A 21,723-nucleotide genomic window follows, 5' to 3' on the forward strand; every position below is an offset into this window, starting at 1 on the left:
TGTCACAAAATTGGTTCTTTGGACACGATCCTTTAGTATGCTCGTCTGTCTTACACTCCGTGCACCACAGCTCACTGCCTTTTGGCTCCTTCTGCATGTTTTTAAACTCCTTCATCATGCAAACCATATCCTTCTGTAGGGCACGAACCTTCTTGCTGCTGCCTTTGTCGTCGCTACTATCATCTCCGGCAGGCTCGTCGTCATCAGAATCAAAGGAGCTAGTTTTCTTCTTCTTTGTCTTCTGCTCACTTTCAAGGTCCAGTGCTCTATTATACGCGTCCACATATGACGACAGTGGCACAATTTTCATTTTCCTCCGCAACTTCGAGTGTAGGCCGTCGACGAACCATCTTTTTTGCAATCCATCCGCTGGCTTGCTTTCCATTTTGTTTATTAAGTCTTTTAATCTCCTGACGTAGACGCGAACAGTTTCGTGCTTCCCCTATTTGGTATTGAAAATCTCTACTACGATTTCATTATCATCCCACAAGAGTTTAAATTCCGCCAAGAACTCCTTTTTAATGTTATCCCATCTATTTAGCTTTTGTGGATCCGTATCTGAAAACCAATCAATCGCCACACCCCGTAGGGTTGCCGAAAATTGCCTGACCCATTCGTTGGCATTTGTGATTCCATTTGCCCGCCAGATCGTCTCACATGTCTTACAATGTCGGATGGGGTCGACTGTACCATCGCCCTCAAACTTCGACTGTACCATCGCCCTCAAACTTCAGCAACTTTTCTTTGGGTCCCGCCATCACAACACTGAAGGTCTGCACTCCCACACCGGAGATCTGCACTCCCACACTGGCGGTCAGCACTCCCACACCGACAGTCTGAACTCCCACACCGGCAGTCTGCACTCCCACACCGGAGGTGTCGACAGCTGCGAACCTTGGTGAAGAAGAAGGATCTTCTGAAGTTGTTTCCCGCAGAAGTCTATCTCGAACGAAGAGGTCACTCCACGCTTGTGCTCCCTTGGCACTGTGAGCCATGCGCATTGATGCTCTTCCGTCTGAATTTTCCTCCCTCGGCGAACACAAATTCAAGAACTCGTCCCGTGCTTCTTCCACCAATTCCACCTGCTACCAAGTCTCCAACAATTTTCGGCGCTCCGGTTTCCGTCGGCAATCTTCTGAAATCTCTGTCGGCGTTCGGCTTGCTATGCCAGAATTAAATTCTCTTGTGCAGTACGGGTTCCATCTTTTTCCTTGACCTTATTCCGATCTTTGTTAAGCTGATTTGGCATTAATCTTCATTCCTCCCACCTTCCAGATTCATCCGGCAACGGCGCCAAATGTTTACCGTACTAGTAAAGAAATTAACACATACAGACAATGGAAATACGAACAGCAGAAATTATATTCGCATATGCCAGACATACATTATGCTTGATAATAATCAGTGCTAAAAGATGATAGAAGATGATTGATGATTTACAATGATCCCAGATGGGATATAAATACTATCTGCCGAACCTTCCCGGAGGAGTCCGTCGGCCACAAACATTATGTCCGCTGCAAACTATTTACCCGTCGGCTACAAAATACAAAACACCGACGACAATCATTCCGTCGGTTACAGAAACACCGCCGGGACCATCCAGTCAGCTGACACAGGATGTTATAAACATCAACTCCATCTTATCCAATTTTCATTGCTTCTGCATACCTGACCATTCGATCTTTTTCCTTGTGCAAACTGCATACGCTAGATATAGGATCATATTATAAAATCTTCAATATGTCATCTATGTTACATAAAAGGTGGGTCACATTTATTCGAGTTGATGCCATATCCAGGATGGCCTAACAAGTGTTTGCACAACCAGAAGTTACAATTTCTCTCATTTTCATTTCCTATTCTGCATTTGCAGACTAGTTCTCATACCATTTTGGGAGAAATGATCTCTGCAAATGTAATAACACTGCCATCATTTCTGTGAGTTCCAAATGCAGATTTGAATGTATATAAATATAAGTAGAGGAGACGTGTCTCATGAAGAGACATGTCTTTATGGTAATTTATAAGTTAATAACCAATTAGACAATATTAACAATAATATATATATATATATATGTATGTATCTGAAAGTTTGCCTAATTAATGATTAACCAATAACCATAAAAGGATCATCTCTAGGTCAATTCAATACCACTGAAGCTACAACATTAACAGCCAATACCAATCCTTAAATCAGGTAACATCCAATAGGTGTTTTTGCTTTTTGTTTAACAAATAAAGTTTAAAAAGTGCTGATGTGTATAGTGGATTGGATGGATTCTTTAACAAAAAAGCTAGTTGATCATGAAAATGGTCCTGCACTTAAGATTACTTTATATAAGTTTCTGTTTTTATTTGTAATTGAAAGCAAAATTTGCAGCCTTTGGGTATTTTGTAGTACCTTGTATTCTATTTTTTAAATCACATGCATATTGAAAATGAAATATGAAATAAATTAAGTTTTGACATTGTTAATTTGTTCAACTCTCATGTGAGTAAGGATCAATAATGTATATAATGAGCGCTTTATCAATTGACAATCAGTCACATGAAAAACTTGCCCATTCTTAGATTATTCACCATTCAAAATTGACATACAGTCAAACCAAAAATTTTACAGTTATGAATACTACTTACAACAGTTAGTGGTGGCATACCTGTGGAGGATTGATGATCGCACAAAACCGGTCTATAGGGAACATGCCCAAGTTAGAGATGCTGCAGTGAATAATACAAAAATTAGAGGCATGACCACTTGTTCACCAATCAGTCATTTGTATATTGCACTTCTTATAGTAAAAATTATTTCAAAAGGCCTCACTACTTAAAGCTACACTTGCCTGAAAGTTCCACCTTGAAATTCACTAGGTGCAAGTTTTCCAGTCCGTGCTTTATCTGCTAATTCTTTCACCTGCACAATGGAGATAGCATTGTATTGTACAATTGATAATATTGTAATTCTTGTATATTCAAATATGAGCTGGATAATCTGATACAGTGAAAGCTCAATGATATGCACTATCTAACCATACGAAGAAACTAGCTAGTTCAATGTAAAGTGAGGTTGAATAATGAAAGAAAGAAAATGAGAATAAGCAGGAAAATAATCAGAGAGCACCTCTAAATTATTACTTTATCAATGCGATCCTTGGTTTTTGACTTTTGTCTTGTCTTTGAGAAATCATTAGGTGCACTGTGGGCATTGCTGAATAGGATTCTTATAGTCATGCACCTGCCTAGTTACAAGAGCACTAAAACAAATTTTCATTCCTTGATTGCCTTCTTGTACACAATTTGTTCCACACTCATGATGTTTCTCATCGCAAGAAGATTCTGAAGATAACTCATATTTACGAAATACTTCTCTTTTATCAAGAATCTGATCAGATAATTCACTTCCGAATTTTTCAGAACCATGCATATCTGATTTCATCTCATCTTCGCAAGTTTCTTTTAATTTCAGCTCACAGGATGAACTGAAAAAATTCTCACCTTCTAAATAAGTTTTATCAATTTCCAAATTAGGATTGCTATCTTCATCATGGTGCTCATGGCTTTGATTGCACAGAAAATCTCCTTCAAAAATTGGATTCAAGAATACAGAGAAATCAGACATATCTTCATCTGCTTCCTCTTAAAACAACAGATTCATGAACATAGAGAATTCAGGCATGCCTTTATAAGAGCATTCATTTGAACCACTAATTGTTTCATAGTCAAGACTAACATCTTCATCGACATTATCTCCTTCATCTAATACCCCCTGAATATGTGCTGATCCGTCAACTTGTTTATCATGGTGAATTGGAAAAAAATTGACAACTCTTCTCAACATGTTATTTCATGTCTAACAAAGCTGAAATCTCTTCCACACTAAGAGAATACTCTTCCCCATTTTCACATTCATTGATATTTGATGCCAAGTATCATCATGGAAAGATTTTGCCTCGGTCTGTCCAAAAAAAGTCTTCCCCGTTCAATTCTGAAACCTCACTCGACTCATATATTACTTCAGTCCTGTATTCATTCTCCTCTACAGTCAATTCACCATCTATATGTTTGAGAAAAATGAGGAATCGATGATAATATAAGAGACCTAATTCACGCATTATGTTGAGACAATCAGAGGATGGAAGTTTAAACGCATTCCGAAGGAATATCTTGATAGGCATTAAACATCCTCATTAAGAATTGTACTGCAGATTCACCTTCTTTCTTTTGTAAGTTCAAAAATGCATCCAAAGGAGATATATAGCTTGGATTTATTCTTATCTAAGGTATTTATCTTATCTTATCCTTATACTTTCTGACAATTCTCCTTATATATCTTATCTTGTGTTAGCGGTGGCATTGGACTCTCTCTCTCTCTCTCTCTCTCTCTCTCTCTCTATGATTGTTCTGCTTAGGCCCTCATTTCTCCTTTGTAGCTGATTTGTTCCGGCCCTCGTTTCTCCTCCATCTTATCTTGTCTTGTCTCCTCTTCTTTTCCTTTCTATTCTCTGCATACGACCTACATCTCTTTCAGATTGCTCGAGGGGAAGCTTTTGGCTGTCTCAGGTTTTGGTTACAGTTCGAACATGACCGCTAATGGAGATGTATGTTCATCACAAACCCAACCTCTGACCTACTAGAGGCTCTACGACCGGGTTACTGAACTGGAAACGGAAAATCAAATGCTCAGAGAACAAATACTCTCGTTGATTGAGACAATTACGGAACTCACCACAGGCTCAAATACTTCTCAGATCAAAGGATTTTCTGATAGTTTCACCTCCAAGACTACAAGCCTAAAAATGCCATCTAGAATCCATAATCGAGCAACTTGATGGGTTAGATACCATCAAAGAACAACAATCTGAAATTGCAGCAAAACACTCTTCTCTGATTTCTGAAACTGAACAAAAAGCGAAATCATAGGCCTCTCTCTACAATAAAGCAAATGCTATTGCACCTTTATCTAGTTTGGATAAGATTGTTCAGGGTAAGATAAAGGATGAGCATGTGAGACGTGTTTGTCAGCTCAACCTACGAGTCTGTGGTCTCCCTCCCACTTCTGACCCTCTCTCTGCTAGACATTCTTTCTTTATTGATCAGCTTGGTATTTCTGACATCATACTAGATAAATGTTGGATTGGTCAAGGGGACACCCTTTTCACCGATTTCTCAGCTTTTCAGATAGGCTTCGTGCTCTTCGAGCGAACAGGAAGTTGTTCTCTCTCCCCTCTAAGATTTTTTTAGATGAAGATCTCATGAATGCACAAGTAGCAGAGTTGAAACATGCTCGGGTCTCGTGGCAGAGGCTAGACAAGTTGGGAAATGGGCAGTTATCAAGAATCTTAGAGCAACCATTCAAGAATCTTAGAGCAACCATTCGTGATCCCACCCCCCAATGGATGGGAAGCGAGGCAGACCCCCAAAACCAAATGAGGAGCAGTCAGACAAGAGGGAGCCCTCCACTTGCTCTCTTCTTGTTAATTGTTGCAATGGTAATAGTTCTTTATGGTCATTACCAGGTTTCTTCCACAATGCAGTGGGGTCCATTGATATACTAGTCATCACTGAGACCCACAAGAGTCCTGTGCGTCCTCTTCTGGGATATACAGGTTATTAGTGATTATATGTTTGCAGAGAGGAGGTTTGTGCTTCCAATGGGGTCCGAGGACTTGTAGGTGTTGCTTGTTTGATTAGAGCTGATATTTTCAGCTTTACTTCCGTTGTCCACTCTAACATGTATGCCCGATTCATGTGGGTCCATATTGACAGTAAGAGTCACTGTTAGAGAGATATTTTCATTGTTGTGTGTTACTTCCTGCCAGCTTCTTCTCCTTATGCTATTCATGGTACCGAGGACAAGGACCCATTTGCTGACCTTTATGAGTGTCTCTCAGTTTGACAATTTGGGGAACATCATCATTCTTCGGGATTTCAATGCGCAGACCAAAGAGCTCCAAACTCCTCTTTATGACTGATGTTCTAATTCAATCTGCACCTCAGAGATTGATTTGACCTATTTCGGACTTCAATGTATTTCTGATGATGTTCTTGTGTCAATTTCCTGGTATGGTCGCCATCTACTCCAGCTTTGTGAGCCCTCTGGACTTGTGATTTTGAGCAGTCTCTCATACTTTTTGGGTTCCAAGCTCTTTACCTGTTGACCTCTCGTTGAGGGCGCGAGCATTGTGGACTATGCCCTCACCTCTTCCTCCTTCGTCCCCTTGATTCACAACTTCACCATCTCATGCCTTCCCCTTACGGACCATGCTCTCCTCAGTATTGGTCTTCTCATTTCTCCTCACTCGTCGCCTTCTTTCTAGTCTCCTTGCCTCTTGCCTGTCGCTACCCATCCCCTACCAATTTTTGCTTCCTTGACGATGACAGTGAGCTCTTTTCCTCTCATCTTAAGAGGCTCCTTAACCCTGCTTACTTTAGTGACTCTTGTGAGGCCTCCTCCATGTTTGATTTACTTGCTGCTACCATTTAGAAGTCCGCAATCATTTCCATCACTCACCGCTCTTCACTCTCCCTTAGAAGCAAACGTCATAATACATGTCCTATGAATCAATGGTTCGATGTTGACTGCAAATCCTTCCATCGCTCAATTTGTTCCACTTTTGAGGCCTGTTCTCCCACCTATGCTTACCTGCATTCTTCTTACCTTCGTTTTCTTTGCTATAAGAAACGGTCCTTTATCGCATCTCAGTATAAATCCATATGCTCCATGCTTATCCGCAATCCTCGGCTCTTCTGGCGCACCCTATTCCCTTGCCCTCCACCCTTGACTTTCGCTCCCTAACCTCTTACACCGTTGCGCTTTATGACATTCTTGGACAGCCATCTACCCACCCCATTCCGCCTCATCACTATCACTTGTTCACCCCCTCCAACATTTATAAAACCATTAGACCCATGAGATGTAGTAGAGCGGCTGATGAGAAGGGGTTCTAGGCCAAACTGATAGAGTGATTTGTACAGGTTTCCCTGATTCTTGATCAAGGAATCTGATTTATCCAATTCATAAGACCGGACCTATCTCTAATCCCGGAAACTACAAGACCATTATGATCAGGCATATGTTTGCCAAACTATATGCCAAACCTTGAATGCTATGCTATCCAAAAAGCTTGATAGGAGAAAGTGTAGAGCTAGAGGACAGGTCGATTTTCATGCTGACTATCAAACAATGGATCATATTTTGACATTACGGGCTATTATTGAGGAGGCTAGACATAGATCGGCGGAAGTATTCTTGCTTTGATGATTTTTGCAAGGTTTTAGATCCTGTCCCTAGGATGGCTCTATTTCAGAGGTTTCGTGAGATTGGGATTTCTGAGATGTTGCTAACTGCTATGATGAGATTGCATGAAACTGTGGTGGGTAGACTCAGGAATCCTGAGGGCTTCTTAGTTCCGATCCATAGCACCACTGGGGTTAAGCAAGGCTGCCCTCTCTCTCCCACTTGTTTGCTTTGTATATTGATGAGCTTGAGGACTTCCTTGCGAACTCCTTGCTCCCCGGTAATGGGTGTTACTTGCATCAGGTATTGATCTCCATTCTCCTTTCTGCAGACGACGTGGTTCTTCTAGCTTCTTCTCCAAAGGGTTTACAAAGGCTTCTTGATGGTTTGGCTTCCTTTTCTGACCAAAGACAACGTGTGGTTAACTTGGGTAAGACTCGGGTTATGGTCTTTAATTGATTAAAGACCTCTCATCTTCACTTCATTCAAGGACAAGAGATTGAGATTACTTCTTCGTATATGTACCTCGGAGTTAAGTTCTCTAGACCCCGCTTTAGTATGAGACCGGCGATTCAATCCAAAGCCAATAAGGGTATGGGATCACTTGCTATGCTTGAAATACAATGCTTTAGACATCATTTTTAGGATACCTCATCCAAGTTATCCCTCCTAGACTCTCTAGTGCAACCAACTGTTCATTATGGCTCTGTGGTTTGGGGGCCTTCTCTCCTAGTCTCGGATTGGGCCTCAATCGAGCGCGTGTAGACTCTACTTCTGTGGCATATTATTAGATGTTACAGGTTCACTCCTCAGTATTATTTTAGCTGAGCTCGGTGCTCATCCCTTCAGACTTGCGGACATATTCGACTTGATTTGTTTCCTTCATCACCTTCGTAGTAGTTTTGCAGACTTCACTAGAGATCGATATAGATACTCCTACCTGGCCTACTACTCTTCTGTTATGACTGTGAGATTTGACACTAGCACTCGACCTCATTATTAGTATGCTCAGGCAACCTCTCTGCTCAGTTCGATTGGGATTGATATTGACTGCCTCCCTCCATATCAATTCTCACTGGATGCCCCTATTCATCTCCTCCCCTCACATCAAGAGTTGAATGAGCATGTCAAGATTGATATCTACAAACAATACATTATCACTACCTAGAGTAACCCTCTTGGAGGTTTATGTCCAAGGATGGCCTTCTATGCTGAGCACTTTCTCGAGATCCGCGATGGGATTATTGTTCATCCTAGCAACCCATCTCGACGTTGGTGTCATGCCCTATGTATCTCTCTGGGCTCCTTCAAAGTTGGTTCTCACCGTCTTCAGGCCCAGACCGACCATCATATGGATAGCGGAGACCGGATCTGTCAGCTGTGTACTTTAGCAAAGGTCGAGACAAAGATTTATTTATTTTGCGTTGCCCTATCTTCTATGAGATCAGAGGGAGATACCATTGCCTTTACTGTGATTGTTTTTCTCTTTCAGCATTCTTCAGTTACATTGATCAACGATGTCTCGCACTTTACCTTCAGGAGGCCACCCTACTCCGCGATAGTACTTTACAGTCACTGCTTCCTTGCCGACATACCTCTGATCAGCTCATTACTGCCTTTTTCTCACCCTTATCTTTGTCACAGGGTGTGAAAAGGTCGTCTAGTACCACTAGTCACTCCAGGTCTGTGAGACCCCGCAACAATTTCTCCCTACAACACTCCTCCAATAGCTCTCATAGATAGATCAGGGCTCATGATCACCCGCAGTCATATCCTTCTATGACCGATTTCTTTCTGCCAATGAAGGACCCCTAGTCCTTGCCTTGGCACTTCTCTTTTTGTTTCTTGTTTCTTGCTTGCTTTTCTCAGACACTGTTTGGTGCTCCTACTTCTGTCAGCTATCTTGTTGTAAGCTCTCAATCCCATGGACCCTTTTGTGGTCTTTTGTTGGATATTAATATTATTATCTTATCTTATCCTATCCAATATTTGAAAGAGAAGCTTCAAATCAAGGTCATCTGGCGAGATTACCAACTCACAAATTTCTTTTATGAATTCCTTGCATGAAGGCATGATGTCTGAAGGTACTTCCCAAAAAATATTCACCATCTTTTATAAACAAATGTGTTGCGGATTCACCTTCATACCTTTCCAAATTAAAAAGTGTAGCTAAGGGGTATATGTGTGCTTCCTCATGGTGTAACGTAGATACCCTTCCTATTCATAATACATATTATCCATAGTACACAGTCAAATCATTTCCTTTTGAGTCTTCTCCCTCAGTAGAGCTACCAACTCAAATTTAATTCAATAGAGTCACCAACTCTTTTAAGGAATATATTGATTTGTTGATCCTATGGGTTCTTGCTTCCAACAAAGTACGCTTTGAAACAAACTATTACAACTTCTTTCTGATTTGCAAAATTACAAATTCTAGGTAACTTCACAATATGTATTGTGAGCAACTCTCCCAAGTAGAGTCGCAAATTGTTGGCTCCCAAAACCATGGATTAGAAATCCAAAAGCTTGTGAATTCTCCAACAGGATTTCACAATCAGTTTTGGCCAACGAATGGGAATGACCTTGATTCCCTTGCACTTTAGGCTCTGCTACCCCTAGGTAGGTAGACCTTCACTTAGAACTCGATCGCCTTGTTCAAAGCTTTTATAGAGCGAATTTAAACTTTTCAAGTTCTCCCGTTGGCAAGGTTCTCAAACTCGATCAAAATAAAGTTGAATGCTAAATGTTTGAATTGATTATTATTCAAGCAACAAAGTCAATTATTATGAAGATTATTACGTACAACTCTACGAGATAATATTTCATCAAAAATATCATCAATTACTCCTGAGCTCTACAACAGATACTTTTTATACGTAATTCTATGTTAATCCAAAAGGAATTAACTTCTTAGGTGGGAAGTCTGATCAGCAAGAGACGTAGAAACTTTATATGTATCACACTATTCCCTATACATTGAACACAAAATGCGGCAAATATCCAATGGGAAAAATAAAGCCCTCTTAGAATACTTCAATAATCTATTTATTGATATCATAAAGGATGAATCTACATTTTAATTACAAACTCTTTGCCTTGAAAATAAACGAAAGGATATTTTATTTATTATTGAAATATTATATTTAAATTTACAAATAAAGTCATGTTTTTAACTCATATTCCTCCTTAAAAAATAAAAATATTACATTTGTAATTATCTTCCGAGTATATCTCTTTTTTTAAAATGTCTTTTTGCTTCTTCAGTATCTCCCTATTTATATTTTGATGATATGGGGATGTGACTTTACAAAGTGAAAAGTCATATTATTAAAAATGAATAATCGTACCCTTTTGATAATAAATCCTTTTAGTTTAATCGCAAATGGGCTTGATGTCTTTATCGAGGCTTCATAATTTTTTATCAAACTTCATATCTATTGTCGTATACCAATCCTTCTTGCTAGTGGAGAGTTTATAACTGCCAGATACCCAACTGTTAGCACAAATGCCGATGGTATTCCTTTGAGGGAGTATCCTAAGCATTGGAGAGCATGTGGTAGTATTGACATTTTGCGTTCATGATTGTGTTTGTCATTGATGTCAAGATAGTAGTAATTTTGTGAAGACTGGCAAAGTAGCAAACAAAGATAAAGGTCATACGGACAAAGGTTTTCCAATCAGATTACGTGAAGTTAAGGACGTGTTCCCCACAATGGCCTCATAACTAGGTCAAGTACACGTAACCTAAGTCGAAGAAATAGGGAAGTTATTTGTGATATACAGACAGTAGTGCAAAAACAGAGTATCTATAAAGTAGTCTTTGATGATATTGATCTCTTTGCTAAGATAGAATCAGAATACCCAAAGTTATACAATGGTAGAAGACAGTCTGATGATGACGTATGTAAGTGCGCAAGCCCTGAAGTCACTCGTGTGAAGAGTTACATAGACTGTGAGCTGATAGTGCTGTTGTAATTGCGACATAATTAATTAGCTTATTATAATTAATTAGGAAAGCCTCAAGGCCGACTCAAGGAATTATTTTGAAGATAGGGTATAAAGGAAAGATGTTTTCCTTGTTTGAAGGAAGTATCAAGTGCAAAGTGTTCAAGGAAGTGCGAACAATAACAGAGTATTTAGGAAATGCGAGTAAGTGATCCAAGGGATTATTGGATGTGAAGTTTGTGATCTAGTATCGAGATTAGAAGGAGCAAAAGTCCAGTTGACAGGACAGAGAAAGAGTAGTAGTATAGTTCAATTCTACAATTTTGCAAGGAATAATACAACTATTTGGACAGTGGGTCCATCTACCTTCTACAACTCCAAACAGGGTTGGCACAACTCGTAAGAAGAATTCAAAGTCTCCTAACAGGGACTGATATGCACTAAATGTTTTCATAGACTCCTAACAGGGTCCATCTTCTAACAAGAAATATTTATATTAGTACATCATATTGTGAGTATCATCCCCACCGGGGTTTTCCCTCTAATCAAGGGTTTCCCTAGTTAACATATTTGGCATTATTGTGTACAAGTATCTTGTTGTGGTTTCTAATTATATTGCTCATATGGTTAAGATTTAATAAGGTTGATAATTATGATATTAGTTTGGATAACTTACTCACACACACCACCCCCCCCCCCACCCCGCCTGTCAATTATATTTGGTGGACTATATATTCTAACACCAACATTGATCAATATTTCATGTATTCATTTCTCCTGCCTGGTGGATTTCTCATACTCTCGTATTTTGTATTTTGTACATGGATTGATAGGCTCTACAGTTTGAATTATTATTATTTTGATCAATTTATATTGTTACTCCTTGTATACATGTTAACGGCATCTCTTGTGTTTCAATGATGCCTTTCATTTTTTCTGGACTCCATATTCCAGGCTTCAAGCACTTTTCTATTCAGTCATCTTCAGACAACAGACTTCTCCAGATTTCTCAGACTCTAAGTTTCTTGACGTTCAATTATGATTCCCTTGTTTGTCAATGTTTTGACAGGAATATTCATTATTAACGCTGGTATATAGTGTATTCATCATTTGCAGATGCTTGCACAGATGCGACCACCACAGTGGGAGATTCATCAAGTTCACTTTGTATCCAGAATTCTCGGATAAACAAACCTGATGATGCATTCTGAAAATCTTCATAGTTCTCAACATATCATATATCCTGCTTCATTTCCAACATTGGCTGGGTCTGTCTCCATTCTTTGTCTCTATTTTCATTTTGTTATTGTGTTTCCATCTTCCCATGATGAACCCTCTTCACGATACATCTCTGTATTGGGAATCACAGAGATGGATATGTTTTTCTGGATAATGATTTATTTCAGAATTTTCAAGTGTGGATGTTTTCTGTTTAGGAATTTGTAATGCTTGTATTTAAAGCCCTCTTGCTCGCAATCTAGTTGCAGAGCTTCCCTTAACACTTGAACTTTGGCAGGTTTATCTGAACATTTCATACAATACTGTCTAAACTTCTAAAGACATCTCCTCTATTCACAAACACCTAATTTGGATCTGAAATCACTCCAATATTTCTGAATGCCCTTTATAATTCTCATCGAGTCATCTCTAAATCCAGCTTGAGCCAGCATATGATCTGCTTCAATAATTAAAGATAAATATACTGATGTATCCCATGCTCAAAACTTTTAACATTGTCTATTTTTAAGTGTACCAGGTGTGCCAATTACAATATGGTCAGTAAAAAGTTTGTGACCCTTGACATTAATTTCCAGCTTCAGTAGGCACAGCACATGTCAAAGTTATAGATGTATGCTTGGCCATTTTTACAAGGAGTTCTTGGTTCTGCACTCCATTATCTCTGTTGCTGCTGTGACAGGTCTGCCTGGCGAAGAATACATGGGAGAGATAAATTCCAGTGAATTGCCGAGCATACTCGGTAGTCAGTTTCTTACATCTCTGTTTCTTCTGTATGCAAGAAGATTAGCTTACTGGAGGAAATTTGCAAATCAGGCTATGGTCATTCTATGCAAGGTGCAAGAAAAACAATTTCAAATGAGTCATAGGCTTGAGAAGATGCCGAGAATAGAAATTTCATTTCAAATGAGTCAGGAACTAGAGAGGCTAATGCCCATCAGTAAAATCGAAGTTAAAAATCAGGAGGTCAGTGCTAGTGTTAACAACAATGAATTAGACCAGCTATTAGTGTAAGCAATTGGGCTCCATTAAGGTGGGTGCAAGAAAACATGATCCATGATTGGCACAGTTGGAGGTACACTTTACAGGCAAACTCTTAGAATTAAATTGAAATTTTCCTATGATATAGTTAGAGTGGCAAATGATGCTTTAACCCAGTTCAAAAGCCTTTTACCTTCCTTTGGTTTGAGAAAGAAAACTCCAATTGGTTTGTGGGAACAGTTTTGTCAAATATGTCATACATAAGAAAATCTATGGACTTTGGATTTTTGAAAAAAATATAGGTCAAAGTGTATATAAAATTATGGATACACTTCTGAGATTTGGAGGAGTTCTATCCAAATGATCAAAAGGATAAAGAAACTTTTAATGAACTTCATTGAAGGCCTTTATTAAAGAGTTGAGAACCCAAAAAAAATTATTTTCATTGCAAATTGTGAAGCCAAATCTTAAGAAGTAAGTTGACAAGTCTTAGTGAACAACATAAGTGCCCTTAGTGATCCATAAAATCACATTCTTTCAACTGAGCAAGTATCCACAGTAGAAGGAACCTTGAAGTCATTTCATGGTCTTACTTCGCAAGCTTAGCATAAGAAGTGACCTTATATAAGAGAGAATTGGGTATTCAGTGTTTCATTCCCAAACACTCACATTGAGTGTTTGATTCTGCATGTAGTGGAATAAAACTCACTTCAACAAATGGAAGTTTCTAATCCCTTTGCAACAAACCCAATCTTGTATCTTGGGTGATCACCGCAGTATTATGCTCCTTGGATTGCCTTCTTTATACCTGTACACTCATCCTTTCTCCCATTTTCTACTGTTTTAAAATTGTATCAATGTGCTAGGTCCATTTTTTCAACATTTTGCATACATATCTACTAGGCCACAATAACAACCGAAAAAGTTAATTATTGTTGTTTCCAAATGCAAGGAGAAAGCTGATAGAAGTTGTTGAATCCGAATTCAAAAAAAGTTGAAGATATATCAGACCTCCAATCATATCAAAATTGAAACAAACAAAATTATGAAATGAATTTGGTTGATGGTGATCACCAGTTCATCCAATATGCTTCTGCACCAAGACCGTAACGCCCCGCTCGGGAACCCAAGAAAAATAAACTTAATATGTTGCAATGTTTACTAAACTTTTTTTTTTTTAAAGTTTAAACAACATCAAGATAACATTAATGCGGAAGCAATATGAACATAAACATCAAATACACATAAGCAATTGCAATACATTTTCATTCCTCAAGGGTTCCTTTGCGTTGAGTCACATTTAAGAAGTTATATTAATGAGTAAAAGTTTCAAGTACAATGTCTCGTGATCATAAAGAAGTAACATATACATAATCACATAAGCAAATGCATAAGTATAACTAATACAATGAAATGCATCCAATAAATAACATCCACTACACATGTCGTAGGGTATGTGAGAATGAATACTATACATCAAAATACATGATAACATATATACATCAGCTGAAAAGAAGTCTCTGAGATAAGAAATAATAATGATAAAGGTACATCTCCTATAACAAATATCCAACAACTGGCAATGTGAGGGGGACCCAAATGGTAAGAAGACACTATCTCCCAACTGCGTGGTCACCTAGTCAAGCTTCCAATCCTACCATGCAGGGAAGATAAAGAACGATCCACATACGGCTAATCAATCAAGAAACATTCTTAGGCAAGAAATTCCTAGTAGCCAAAACTACCTCAAAGGTAACACATACTAATCAAGAAGATAAAATACTCGAAAGGAAGGAATACTCAATCCAATATCAACATCATACATATACCAAGAATAGATCAAATCGCCAAAATCATAAGATAAAGTCAACGAAAGATATCCACCTCAAGTCAAGAACCACATGTCCAAAAGTACATCATCCATGAATCACCAATCATCATCAATGAAAGTAAATAATCTCATTAAGAACATCCAACAATAAGTACACTACCAGAGGTACAAACAAAAACTACAAAGGAGACTCCAGCTACATTCTAGGGAGTGTCATTACATGGTCAAACTACTTGAGTTACCCTGGACTGATCTCTCAATAGACCCTGAACCCTCAGGCATTGAGTTACCCTAGACTAGCTGCTCTAAACCCCGGACCCTCAACATAACACACGTGGAACCAAAAAACCCTCTCAAGAAGACGAGGCAAACCAATCACACTATCATCCTATTCCCATCCTTTGTCTATACAAGCACTAATGGCATGGGCGAGGCAATATCTCTAACTTATCCTTTCAATGTGTTTCCCAAAATATTAATTACTAGATTATCACTTATTACATAACTTACAATAGGTTACCCTGGCACTAACCACTTCGGGTCCCGAACCCCTACTGTAAGCGACTCCCAAGGACATGCACCTAGACAACCTCTCCTAAACATACAATCATTGTTGTGTCTCATATCATAGCACCCAAATAATAATCAAACTCGATTCCTTAACAACCAACCCGAAAATAGTTGGTTCTCCCAACCCAAGTAAACATAAATGTAACACAAAGAAAAAACTCATAAAAGCAACTTCTAGTTTTAAAATACAAGCTCATCATACTATACAACACAAATAAACATTATAGAAGAAAACACAAAAAGGAAAGGCCTCTGGTGTACGTCCTAGTTCAGTCAACTAAACAAATACACAAAACCAAATGGAAATGAGAACAACAAAACCTGGAATCAAAACCCACAAACTCTCAAGAAAACACATATAGAATATAAAGTATTCGGTCGTATGGTTTCAATTTAAATCATTCTTTAATGTTCATTTTGACCATAAGGAAATGTTTGATAATAAAACAATATATATTTATTTCATTAGACAATATTTCATATCCATAACCACAAAAGTTACAAAAATTAGGCATGGATCATGTAATATATATATATATATATATATATATATATATATATATATATATATATATATATATATATATATATATATATATATATATATATATATATATATATATATATATATCAATTACTTACATAATAATTAATCACTATCAATTTCTAATTAATATTTAATATATGATAAAAAAATTGATTGGTAATATTGTTTTGTATTAATATTGAAAAAAAGAGTACATTATATTAGTACGGCATCAAGCCTTGCATATACAGCTACCCTTCCCCCTATATATACCATTAGGTAAATATAACACAAAAAAGAGTATTAACATTGCTAGAACAACACCCACCCATACATTAACCAAACTTTAACCCAAAAAGCAGTGCCACCACCTTCATCATCAACTACACCTTGAACAAGTTGGCCACTTCCTCTCAAGTGAATGTTGGGGTAGCATGATCATCCTCCATCGAGAGTCCCTGCCCCAACCTACAATGCTTTCCCTTGCCTTTTCCCTCCTCAAGCAGCAAAGAAGCATCAACCCACAACCCCTTTGTAGTTGACACCCCTTCATTCAGCTAAGATTTCTTCACAATCTGATGGTGGAGCTTTTGTCCAACGGCTAGAGTGTTTTTTCTCGCCGTCGCCTTCATAAAACCACACCCTGCCTCCTTCGGCTCCTAAATGTTCTAGGCCATGTAATCTAGGATCAATTTCCATCCCTCAATAGCGCTTGGGATATGCACTCCCTACAGGTTTGAAGACGGGCAAACCACCAATGGTTGGATAGAGGAATCCCCTCCACCAATCAAACACCAGGGTTTTGTGCCCATTTCAATTCCCACCCCTAGAATAGCTCATTCAATGATTTTGTCCAATCCCAAAAGTCATTGCCTGTTAATGCTTGCAGCAAACACCCTTCGAACTTCATCTTTTGATCCCCCCACCAACAGAGTAAGGGCCACAAACAGAGAGGCCACGTCCAAATTGGACCGCCTCTTCCAAAATCATCCAAATACTCTGGCCCAAAAAACAGCTGAACACCCTTCATAAAGCTTAGATCATCAATAACGAAAATGTGTTTTAGTTGCCGCAGAGAAATCCGAACTTCATAAGTCTGAATTTGCGAATCTGAACCAAGAGCAAAATTCGCCTCCATTTTTGCCTCTATGAAAAACAATGACCTTTCCTTGACTTTTGCCTGAATTTAAAACCCTCAAAACTCTCTAGAAACTCTAGAAAACGTACCAAAGCCAACCAAACAATTCTTTGCCACATGTGAGGGATGCTTTGGTATCATGATCAATTCTGTTTACCCTAGAGTGGTTAATGTCCTCATGAGTCTAAATCATAATGTTTCAAACATCCAAAATGCAGTACTATGAGTGGGATATTTACTCTAATGGTCATCTACTTTTCTTTCTTAATTTACTCGCCATGGTGGCAGGAGTCCTCACAAATTACATATTGAGGACCCAATGTTGAACTAGCACCTAAGTTGGCTAGCTGATCTCCCACTTTATTCGCTTCCCTATAACAGTGAGAAACTTTAAAGTCCTCAAAGTTCAACAGCAACTCCTTGATTTGCCGTATGCTTTGAACCAAATGCCATGCTTCCATCTTTCCTTTCTTGATGCCATTGATGATGATTTCCGAAACACCTTCCAAATGAATTCGTTGACCTCCAATTTTTACTCCTAATTCCAAAGCTTCCTTGGCAGCTAAACATTATGCAATATTATTTGTTTCGTCCAACAATCTTCTGGTTGTAAATGCAATGATATTGCCTTTATGATCTCTTGCCACATATCCACACCTTGATACACCTAGGTTGCCCCTTACAGCCCCATCAAAATGAATTTTGATCCATCCCTCCTCTACAGGTATCCATAACACCTTCTCTCTTTTCGAGATTGGATTAACCCCAAAACACCCACGAACGGGCATTTAATATATGATAATTACTCTTAGAGAAATCCCCTCATATATATATTAATTACTTTACTAAACTTCACTAACATTTAAATAAATCAATAAAATAAAATAAACAACTTCTTTCATATAAATCAATTTATTCAAAAATGATACTTACTAAATATCAACTTTAAGAAGTAAAACAAAGTAGCTTTATTACATGGTAATTTAATAAACTAAAGTTAACTCTTTTAAAACCTACCTCATTTACTTCAGCCATCAAATAATAATAGGAGGGAGGATTCCATGGCCCACTCCTCATACTTTTATATATTCATGGGTGACTTTTAATAAAGAACGCTGCCTTGTACGATTTGAAATGATAGAGGTGGGAGACACTGGTGTCTTTTCATTTACTATATTAGAATGGATGATTTTTTTTATTTTGTTTTCATTAAAAGATTTTGTATTATTATTTATGTTAATTAAATTATATATATATATATATATATATAATTTTATTTTTTTTTTTTTCTGGTTCTTTCTATAGGTACAGGTGTGGTAATTTTCCAGCAAGTATAGATTTCAATATTATTATTTTTCTACACAAAGTTGTACAATAAATATGTACAAATATATATATATATATATATATATATATATATATATATATATATATATATATAATGCATCTAAGATGTAAATTAAATCTATGTAATTTTTCAATCAAACCGTAAACAATCTACTATTGTCTCTTCTACAATTTTCTCCCGAGAACAATTAAGAATCAAGTTCCATTCATACAAATCTAGGAAAATAACTAGAGTGACAAACAGGTTTCAAGCACCCAATCAAACACGGAGCAAACTAATCTTTTCCAATTGAAAATGCATTCACGAGATTTCAAACCCTACCTTGCGCCAATGCTAAAATCTGACAACCGAATAAAATTCCTACTGCAAGCAAAATCCTTCAAGCCACAAAAGTTTCCTTCTTTTCCCAAACCCCTAGAGTTGCTCTCCAAAACTTGTGTGCAATAATGACCCAAAAACCCTGTAATATAGAACTCTAATTACCTTTTAGGGTTTCCATCTCAACCAGTTCTTAAATTATAATTACTTTATTTAATTATTTCTTTCATGCACAATTAATCCATTTTTAATTAAAATATTCTTTTATTATTATTTAATTTATTTCTCAACTTTTTTTTAAAGAAATCTCATAAAAAGGCATTTATTTATTATTTAATTAATAAAGATGATTTAAGAGCATTATTTAAATGCCACTAATTTTTAACTCTTTATTAGTTAAATAATAATGCTACGCCATAATTAGATTTTAATATTTAATATTCAATATTTAAATCCTTTTAATCGTAGTTTTCTAAAATCAAGACTTTTAAATTAAATCTTTTAATTTAACTAAAAATCCATTTAATCCCAATAATTCAAAAAAAATGCAAGATCATTCTATTTTAACATTTTTTTACTTTAAAATGAATAACATTTAATAAATCAATATCAACTATCGACCCAAGAATCATAAATAACTAGTCTATCAAGCAAATCACCAAGTCAAATCTCAAGAAATGCATAAGGAAAATCAACCAAAGCAAGAGTCAAACCACATGCACACAAATTTTCAAGGGTTTTAAAAAGGGTAGACAGTTTGTTACGAGTCCTCCTTGCAGGACAAGTATTTAGGCTATATCCGGGATTGGACCTGATCATTATCTTCCCATTCTCACCATTTGAGTATTTGTAATATGGCACGCTCATCCTGCTAATTCAGGGAAGTCAATGCTCGGTACCTGCATCTTGCATAAAAGACGAGCATGTACATGTATATAAATATATCTAAACTAAACAGACAATGGCAGGGAGTGGTACATCGTGTAGACCCCGACTAGCAGGTGACTACAACTCCCTCCCTTAACCACATCAGACAGAAGATAAAACAAACATGTGCACCATACACATGCAAGTATGGGGTGAGTACCATAATAAATCACAAGCCAACATATCAAATCTTATATATAATAATGCATCACTGTGAATACAAACATAGTAATCATTAAACACATCACGTTTAACACTGTAATGAAAGAAACCACATTTACTGACTAGGAATCATCAAAGCATTACTAACAACACGTAAAATGAGATCAACTAAGCAATTATTACCGATATATCTATCATCCAAGTTATGAAACAATATCATATAGCTGAAATCAAATAATCTCAAAAAATAACAAAATCATGGTAATAGGCCTAAAAGAGTTTGGTGATTAGAAAATAAAAGAAAACTACAGGCAGGCATTACAAAGACTACTAGTGTGTATATTGCATCTTTACACATGTCAATGTCTAGCCAAAGTTCAAGCAATCCACGCGTAAAGCTAACAAAGATATGGTCCATATAGTAGCTTCTACACAACAGAACCTAATCGTACATTTGACACCATACATATCTAACACATGACAGCATTAATTACACAAGTCCTTGCAATACAACTCCCACGAAATGGGTTTGACATGTATCATCAGCAGCTCCAAATACTTAGCACACCATACACAGAAAACACCAGCATATCCATGAAGATTAGCTGATTGTGTACTTGTATAAATTAACAAATATCTCCTTTAAGCATTCTGTAAAGTAGGAGAGGCGTAACAAAATGATCATATTTCCTCTTTTTATATCCATCCTAATCTTTCTAACAGGAATTTAGAGAAAGCTGCTAGAAGCTTTTTGTATCTTATGTGTTTTTCTTTGAATATCTATTTTCCTTAACAAGTGATGTAATCTTGTTGCATTACTTGCTGATCTGTAGTATCATTTCTTGATTCACCCTACGGAGTAGGTTGATGGTTTCAGACCTAAAGGTCTTCTTTCATGTCAGTCCAAACAAACATCAATGAGAAAGGCTAATGAATGCACTCTACGGTGGTTTATAAAGTTACGGAATTGTCCACAAATTTCATATTGTTGCATCTCCAAGGTGATTTATAAAGTTTCTGGAAACATATATATACTGCTCAATCCTTCTTTAGAGACACAATGCCAAGAACTTCGACGAATGTTGTCATTCATGTATGGAATGTGAGTTCAAGATGCTAACCTTGATTATCCCCACAAATTTTGGAAAGCAATAATTTTGATCACCCTAAATGTTGTTGTATCTCAAACTAAATAGCATGTGTGGCATTGTACCAAACAACACAAAAATTACATGAGGCGTACATAAATAACTAAGATAAAGTCATTATTAGAATATAAATCTTAGAGAGAAAAGAGACATGCAGGGGCAGTAATAGTGCATAAACAAGAAAATTTGGTAACAAACAAGAACCAATTTCACAAAGCAGTTTAGTTACCTCTGCTGAGATTCCAGGCAGAGATTTTTGATCTGCATTCCGTAAAATAGGTGTCATCAACCCCTGAAAAGAAGCAAAAAATAAGACAGAAGAAAAATGCAAGAAATCTTGTACCAGCAGACAACAT

General features: G+C 37.3%; 1 protein-coding gene across 2 annotated transcripts in view; it reads right to left on the reverse strand.

Annotated features, from left to right (window-relative positions):
- The window catches only part of LTA3 (Dihydrolipoamide acetyltransferase, long form protein), a 199,400-nt gene that overhangs the window by 7,318 nt on the left and 170,359 nt on the right, over nucleotides 1-21,723 (reverse strand). For both annotated transcript variants that reach the window (XM_089802031.1, XM_089802032.1), the window contains 3 exons: nucleotides 21,597-21,659; nucleotides 2,844-2,914; nucleotides 2,661-2,721 (listed from right to left, as the gene is read on the reverse strand). In XM_089802031.1, the coding sequence (XP_089658157.1) occupies nucleotides 2,661-2,721; nucleotides 2,844-2,914; nucleotides 21,597-21,659 (195 nt within the window). The remainder of the gene's footprint in view (nucleotides 1-2,660; nucleotides 2,722-2,843; nucleotides 2,915-21,596; nucleotides 21,660-21,723) is intronic.

The sequence above is a fragment of the Cupressus sempervirens genome, chromosome 9, assembly GCF_028749045.1.
Source record: "Cupressus sempervirens isolate cs-2001-9-10 chromosome 9, ASM2874904v1, whole genome shotgun sequence".
NCBI lineage: Eukaryota > Viridiplantae > Streptophyta > Pinopsida > Cupressales > Cupressaceae > Cupressus > Cupressus sempervirens.